Source organism: Falco peregrinus, chromosome 11, assembly GCF_023634155.1.
Source record: "Falco peregrinus isolate bFalPer1 chromosome 11, bFalPer1.pri, whole genome shotgun sequence".
Classification (NCBI taxonomy): domain Eukaryota; kingdom Metazoa; phylum Chordata; class Aves; order Falconiformes; family Falconidae; genus Falco; species Falco peregrinus.
Window position 1 is genome coordinate 18,861,621 of NC_073731.1, and position 7,642 is coordinate 18,869,262.

Below are 7,642 nucleotides of genomic sequence, written 5' to 3' on the forward strand. Positions count from 1 at the left end.
GATAAAATTTAAGATGGATAGGCATATATGGATTTTATCAACAATATCAACAACTGGATGAATGCAGACAGCATAGTAGCAGATCCACAGTGACCACCATCAAACTTAAGTAACTTTGCGGAACCTTGAGGACTTGGTTAATCGGTAAACCAGGTAACTAGAAAACTCGGTCTTCCTTATCATGGTTTTAAAATGCAACTGAAACTGCTGTCCTCCCACCCGAGTTTATAGAGAGCAAATAAAAAAAATGGTATCAGCAGCCCTACGTTTCACCACACACTGCTGGTGACTTGAGTTACTCTGTAACTACTTAATCAAGAACCTTTAAACCATAAGCAGCAGTTGCCGGAGAGGGTTAGCAAAATCTTCCACCGCCGTAGTTATCTGCTATGCGTTTGATCAAACTGATCAACGCGTTCCCCCACATGGCGGTGGTACATTGCTCCTTGCACCGTCACCATCATAAAGTGCTCGCCAGCGGGCAGGACCCGCTCTGAAGGTGATGTTTTCATCACAGAGACGGTTGGGAGGAGGAGGTTTGAACTCGGGTCGGGAATCCGAGTGGGCCGGGGGTTCAGCGGGCCGGGGAGGAGGCACTGGGGAAGGTACGGGGCAGCGGGCACCGGTGCGCGCTGTGCTGCGCGGCCGCGTTAGTCCCGCTGTCGGAGGGCAGCGCCTCGCTGCTCGAACGGGAGCTGCAGCCCTCCCGCTGCAGGGGAAGGCAGGAGGAACCTGAATTTCGGTTTGGGACCCCCCAGAGGAGCAGGGCCGGCGGGTGCGGGCACTAGGGGGTGGCACATCCCCGCGCAGCCGCGCCGGGGCGCAGGGACGGGCGGGAAGCGGCGCCGCCGGGGGGGGCGCTTGCGGCTGGGAAGCGCCGGCAGAGGGGGGAACCGAGGTTTGGGCTTTTGTCCCCCAGCTCTCGCCTTCCCCGGGTGTTTTTTCGGTTTCTGTTACTAAGCTCAGCCCTGGCGTCGCAGGCTGGGCTCGTTCCCCCCGCGGGTGCCGGGGGTGCGCCTGGCGGGTCCCTGCTGCGCCCCCCCAGCCTTGGGGGGGGGGGGGGCGGGGGGGAGGAGAGAACCAAATGGACCCGTGAGCCGCAAGGCGGCGGGGGGCGACTGTGAAAACCCGACGTGAGGCGCTCTAGTAATCGTATCTCCCCCCCTCCCCCAAGTTGCTTTCCTTTGCAAATGTGTTTTCAAAGTGCAGGGTTCCTGCTGACGTGGTCAGATTTGCACCCTTGGATCCCCAGGGCCTGACCGCGCGGCTCGGAAGCCGAAGAGGATCAAACGCCTCTGCTGGCTTTAGCAGCAATAAAACTTCACACGTCCGTCCGTCCGTCCGTCCGTCTTCCCCTTCCCATTTGTCCCGCAGCCCAGCGAAGGCGGAGGGGACGGGGCCGCGGGGCCGCTGCCGCCTTTCCCACGACGTGTTTGCGCAGCCTTATCGGCGCGGGGCGGGCGGGGGTGTTTTGCACGACGGCTCCCGGCCCACCTTGGGCGGCTGCCCGCTCCACGCCGCCGGGGGACCGTGCCTCCGGCGGGGGGCAGCCCGGCGGGAGGGCCCCGGGGCGGCGGGAAGGGGAAGGGGGGGAGGGGCGCGGCGGGGCTCGGCGAGGGGCTGGCGCGACCTTGGCGGGTGCCGGGCCGCGGCGGGGGCGGGGTGTGCGGGGGGCGGGCGTGGGACGGGGTGCGGGGCCAGGGGTGCGTCGTGGCGGGGCGGGCCGCGTGTCAGCCCGGCCGGTGCAGCGGCGGCGCCCCCCGGCTCCCCGCCCGCCGCTCCCGAACACGGACCAGCAGGAAACCCGACCGACCCCCCCCCCCGCCCCCCCGAGCAGGGGAGCGGCGCAGCCCGCGCTCAGCCGCCGTCCCGCCGGTCGCACCGGGGCAGCGCGGGCCCGACCTTTGTTCCAAACCAATTGCGTGGCAAAAGTTTCTTTTCGGTGGCGGGAGGAAACGGTGTCCCCGGCGCTGCCGCCTCTCCCCCGGCACCCGCCGCCCGCCCGCCGAGGCACCGCGGGCACTCCCCGGGCCGGGGCCGGGGCCGCAGCAGCGGCGGGGCCCGGGGAGGGGCGCGGAGGCACTTCGCAGGGCCCCGCGCTGCTCCCGCCGCCGGCCCCGCGGCCCCCGCCCCGCTCCGTCCCGCCCGCGCCGCGGGTGCACCGGGGGCTGATGGCGGTCGGCACGGCGGGGCCCCGCTCCCCCGCCCGCCCCGAGCGCCGCCGCCTCCCGGCCCCAGCGGAGGGCGGGGCGGCCCGGCCGGTGGGGGCGGGGCGGGCCGAGCGGGGCACCGCCCCCGGGCCGCGGTCGGCGGCGTTTATATGGGGGCGGCGCGGGGCGCCGCGGAGTTCCCGCAGTTCGCCCGCTGCTGTGCAGCCGCCGTCGCCGCCTCGGCCCGGCACCCGCCGTCCCGCCGGGAAGGAGACGGGACCATTTCGGATCTCAAGCAAACGGCCCCCTCCTATCTAGTCGTGGCTTTTCCAAACCCTCCGAGGAGAGCGGGATCTTTCGGTCCTTCCTGTATTTCCGACCATTACAGGATCTAGAAATGTCGACGACGCTTTTATCTGCCTTCTACGACATTGACTTCTTGTGCAAGGTAGGAAGGAGCGCGCTGCGCTGCCAGCGCCGGGCCGGGACCGCGCTCTGCACGACGGCGCTGCGGGGCCGCTCGGGCCGGGGCACGGACCCGGCGGGGCGGGAGGCCGGTGCCCGCCGGACTGCGCCGTGCGGAGCGGTGCGGCGGCTGCGCGGGCGGGGGCCGCCTGACGGCCGGCTGTGCTCGAGCAGCGCGGAGCGGCTGCGGGGCGGCTGGCGCCAGGCTGCGGGAGAGGCGCGTCGCAGGCTGGCTGCGGGGTTCACCCGCTGAAGCCGCCCCGCAGCCGCTCGCCCGCAAGTGTTGCGCTGCTGCCGCGAGGAACTTTTCAAAAGTTGCGCACGCAGCAAAGCCTGCGCGGGGTTCGCCCCCGCCCGCCCGCGCCCGCAGCAGACACGCAGTCGGGAGCAGCTGGGCGGCGGGACCCCCGCCCCGACCCCCGCGGTGCCGCGGAGGGGGCGCCGGGCGCTCGGGGAGCCGTGGCGGTGGGCTGGCGGTCACCCTGCAACACCCTCTCTCTCTCCCCGTGTCTCCCCCGCCCCCTTCCTCCCCTCCCCCCCCCCCCGCCCCGGCAGACGGAGAAGTCCCTGACCAACCTCAGCAGCATGCTGGACAAGAAGGCCGTGGGGACCCCGGTGACCCCCCCCAGCTCCAGCTTCGCACCGGGCTTCCTGCGGCGGCACTCCACCAGCAACCTGCCGGCGCTGGCCGGCGGCTCCAAGTTCCCCAGTCCCACCGGCTCCAGCTCTTCCTCCACCTCCTCCTCGTCCTCCTCCTCCTCCTCGTTCGGCAGCCTGAAGGAGACGAGCTCCGGCGGAGGCGGCGGCAGCAGCAGCCCCACGGCCTTGCTCAACAAGGAGAACAAGTTCCGGGACCGCTCCTTCAGCGAGAACGGCGAGCGCAGCCAGCACCTCATGCAGCAGCTGCAGCAGCAGCAGCAGGCGGCGGCCGGCAAGGGGGGCGGCTCCGGCGGCGGCGGCGGGGCCCCCATCAACTCGACGCGCTACAAGACGGAGCTGTGCCGCCCCTTCGAGGAGAGCGGCGCCTGCAAGTACGGCGAGAAGTGCCAGTTCGCCCACGGCTTCCACGAGCTGCGCAGCCTCACCCGCCACCCCAAGTACAAGACCGAGCTCTGCCGCACCTTCCACACCATCGGCTTCTGCCCCTACGGGCCGCGCTGCCACTTCATCCACAACGCCGACGAGCGCCGCCCGGCGCCCGGCGGGGGCACGGCCGCCCCCCCCGCCGCCGCCGCCGCGGGGCCGCACCACCACCCGCACCACCCGCCCCCGCACCCCGCCGGCAGCACCGGCGACCTCCGCGCCTTCGCCCCCCGCGACCACCCGCTGGGCGGCGGCGGCTTCGGGCACCCGCGCGGCGGCGGCGGCGAGCGGCCCAAGCTGCACCACAGCCTGAGCTTCTCCGGCTTCTCCGCCCACCACCACCACCACCACCCGCACCCCCACGGCGCCGCCCCGCCGCCGCCCGGCGGCCGCCTGGACGCCGCGCTGCTGGAGAGCCCCGGCGGGTCGCGCACGCCGCCGCCGCCCGCCTCCGCCTCGTACTGCGAGGAGCTGCTCTCGCCGCCCTGCGCCAACAACGCCTTCGCCTTCTCGGGGCAGGAGCTGGGCAGCCTCATCGCCCCGCTCGCCCTGCACACCCAGAACTTCGCCGCGGCCGCCGCCGCAGCCGCCGCCGCCGCCGCCTACTACCGCTGCCAGCAGCAGCCGCCGCCGCCCGGAGGGGGCTGCCCGCCGCCCCCCGCCTCGCCGCCCTTCAGCTTCCAGCCCCTCCGCCGCCTCTCCGAGTCGCCCGTCTTCGACGCGCCGCCCAGCCCCCCGGACTCCCTCTCCGACCGGGAGAGCTACCTGAGCGGCTCGCTCAGCTCCGGCTCCCTCAGCGGCTCCGAGTCGCCCAGCCTGGACTCGGGCCGCCGCCTGCCCATCTTCAGCCGCCTCTCCATCTCCGACGACTAGGGGGGGGGCGGGCTGCCGCGCCCGGCCCCGCGGCTGCCCACCAAGTAAGTTACCGAGCGAAGAAAGTGAATCCTTTTCTTTTTTTTTTTTTTATATATACTTATCTATCTATATATACACCGAGAGCTGAACAAAACAAAAAAAAAAAAGCATTTTGCAAAAGGGCAAATGACATGAACAAACCTATTTTTATAGAGAGACCTTGGAAGAAGGGGATTTTCGTTTTGGGGTTTTTTTTTTTGTTGTTCTTTGGAGACAAGTTATGATATGCACCAGCAGCAGCCATTCCATCTGTGTTCAGAAAAAAAAAAAAGCATTAGCAAAGGCACCACCAGAAAGCAACAAACAATCCGGGGAGCGCGCATCCTGCCTGTCCAGCTCCTCCAAACCTTCAGACACACACAAAAAAGTTACAAACTACTTTGTCTCTCAATCCAGTTCAAATAAAAACACAGAACGTACTAAACCTATAAGCTTTTTTTAAAAAAAAGAAAAATCCAACATCCTGCCAAGAATATGCCTTGATAACAACTTTTTTTATATATCTATATATTATTATTATAACAAATGCTAAAACCTTCATTCCAAAGTTTTAATATTGGTTCCATTGCCACCACTTAGTGGATGTTTGGCTTAGAACAATTTTTTTGGTTGTTGTTGCTTTATTTGGAAGCACTCAACTGAGTTTAGTTTGTAATTGTTGGAGAATAACTGCTGATTTTTTTTTTAATTTTTTTTAGCTGTTTGAGTTGATTGCGTGAATGAGTCACTGCACACAACTCAATATGAAACTATTTAACTTATTTATTATCTTGTGAAAAGTATACATTGGTAATTTGTTCATACTGTATTTATCGGGTATGATGAAAAGCAATAGATATATATTCTTTTATTATGTTTAAATTATGATTGCCATTATTAATCGGCGAAATGTGGAGTGTGTTCTTTTCACAGTAATATATGCCTTTTTGTAACTTCACTTGGTTATTTTATTGTAAATGAGTAAAATTCTTAATTTAAGAGATTGTATGTAATATTTATTTCATTAATTTCTTTCCTTGTTTACGTAAATCTGAAAGATTGCATGGTTTCTTTATAGAAATCGGTCTCGATGCTGTGGAAGTAGTTTGAGGAATTTCTATGGGTTGGTTTTTTTTTTTTTTTTAGAATGTAAATGGTTGTAGCCCGTCCGAGTTGAAAAACAAATGAGAGAAAAACAAAAAAAACCCCAAAAAAACCAAAAAAAAAAAAAACCCAACACAAAAAAAAGACTTGACTTAGCAATCAGACTTCACAGTGGCAAATCTAATTCAGACTTGTTTAAAGTAACCAAAAAGTATTTTTTGTTGCCTAACTCCACCAATCACACTGTGATATAGTCTCAAAAGTATGTAGCAATAATTGGGGGTCCCAGTATTATGTCTCACAGTGCCTTCTTGAGGGTCCATGCTTGCCTTAAATATCTCTCAAACCAAATAAGTATTTTTCTTAATGCTTGAGATAATTTGAATGTAGGGATGGGTTTTAACTACAGCAAAATTTTTTGCCACTCTTTTATAAGAATGGAGGCTGTGTTTGGATCTGAAAACTTTATACAGTACATGAACATATCTTGTTTAATTGAATTCCAAAACTTGTACTTTTTTTCCTTATGTAGAAAGTCGGGAGTTTTCCAAAACTTTCCTGGACGGTGGATGAATGAGCAGTAGCTTAGTTTTGTTTGTACATAGGTACAGATTGAGCACTATGTACTCTTTTGGACTACTTTAACAGAAGTATGTTTTGAATGTAACTAAAGGATAAGTCAACTTGAGTTGTAATATATTTTTCGGGAGTCAGTTCACTACAAATTGTGTGAGACTGTAAACTTTGTACTGTAAATGTTTTGTAGTTCTCCCAATAAAATTTTTTTGGAAAAAAAAACAAACAAACAAAACCAACCAAACAACCCAAACAACCCTTTACACTCTTGGAGCCCGGTCTGCCAGGCAGTGACTATTTCTTGCTGAACACCGCCACCCCCCCCCCCCCCCCGCCCCAGTCACAAATAATGTCTAGCTACAGATTAACCAGTTTGCACTGCAGCTCTAGTCCACTCCTACAGCAATCACTGGTCGGCGGCCAAAGCTAATAAATGCTTCCAGAAGGTTCAGGAGTATAGCGTTAGTGGTGTACTGTAGCCTGGGTGGTGGTTGTTGGTTTTTTATTTATTTTTTTTTTGTTGTTTGAAAATTTTTTTAAGGGGTGAAGGATCAAACCTTTGCTGCTTGTAGCTCAACAGCTGGAGTGGAAAACTCTAGTAATGGCATTTATCAATAGCCTCGCTTATGGGGATACATGAGCGTGCCGTTAGCCTTCCCAGTCCTTTGGGGTGAGGAGGAAATCACAGTTTGGGTCATAAAAGGGCACAATTAAGGTTTCCCCTTTGTCCCAAAAGCTTTGTTCCTCTTCACTTGCAGGAATGCGGACTTCTGCCTCAGTGCTCCCATCACCAGCCGAGGGCACGCTGGTGTTAATCGGGCTAGCATTAGACGTGTTAAATCAGTTTTCAGCGCTCCGGTTTTAAACAAATTACCTTTCTGAGGGTGTATTTATATCACATAATACTTGGCGGCCTGGGGGCTGTGTGTTCGTTGCCACTGGAGGAATTTCAGTTAATAACTTCACAGTTGAATCCCTCTTTGCAGTCAGTCCCTTAAACTTTTAAATCACAATTTCTACTGGCTTATTTTTGGTCTTTTGTCATACTAATAATAAATGTTGTTAACATTATGGCATCTGTGCGCTGCCTGGACCGCCACAGTACTTTCTATAAATACAAGGTAGAATGTAATACCAGTGCCATATGTTTGTGTAACAAACCCTGGACTGACTCTCAGTTTAAAATTAAAACAAACATAAGCAACATATGACAACACAGCCCAGCTACAGCAATTGCCCTTATTTTTTTTCTTTTTGTTTTTAATGGGTGGGTCTGATGTTTCAGCTCGGAATTGCTCCCTTCTATTCCCAGGCTAATTGCTGAAGAAACTTCCTAGTGTTGCCTGCACAGCAGCACCGAGCGGCGCTGG

General features: G+C 57.9%; 2 protein-coding genes across 2 annotated transcripts; both read left to right on the top strand.

Annotated features, from left to right (window-relative positions):
* Positions 1 to 1,259: 1,259 nt before the first annotated feature.
* LOC129785326 (translation initiation factor IF-2-like) lies at positions 1,260 to 2,468 on the top strand (the record flags this gene model as incomplete). Its single annotated transcript, XM_055816475.1, has 1 exon — positions 1,260 to 2,468. A coding segment is annotated over one exon (1,209 nt), but the record flags the coding sequence as incomplete, so codon positions are not given.
* On the top strand, positions 2,464 to 5,593 carry ZFP36L2 (ZFP36 ring finger protein like 2). Its single transcript, XM_055815971.1, has 2 exons — positions 2,464 to 2,598; positions 3,171 to 5,593. Exons 1-2 carry the CDS (start codon positions 2,548 to 2,550, stop codon positions 4,569 to 4,571), a joined length of 1,452 nt encoding a protein of 483 aa, XP_055671946.1. The 5' UTR covers positions 2,464 to 2,547; the 3' UTR covers positions 4,572 to 5,593.
* Positions 5,594 to 7,642: the final 2,049 nt, after the last annotated feature.

Coding starts and splice junctions, on each gene's coding strand:
- ZFP36L2 (XM_055815971.1), top strand. CDS start 2,548: ATGTCGACGACGCTTTTATCTGCCTTCTACGACATTGACTTCTTGTGC. Junction 2,599..3,170: donor ACATTGACTTCTTGTGCAAG/GTAGGAAGGAGC, acceptor CCGCCCCGGCAG/ACGGAGAAGTCCCTGACCAA.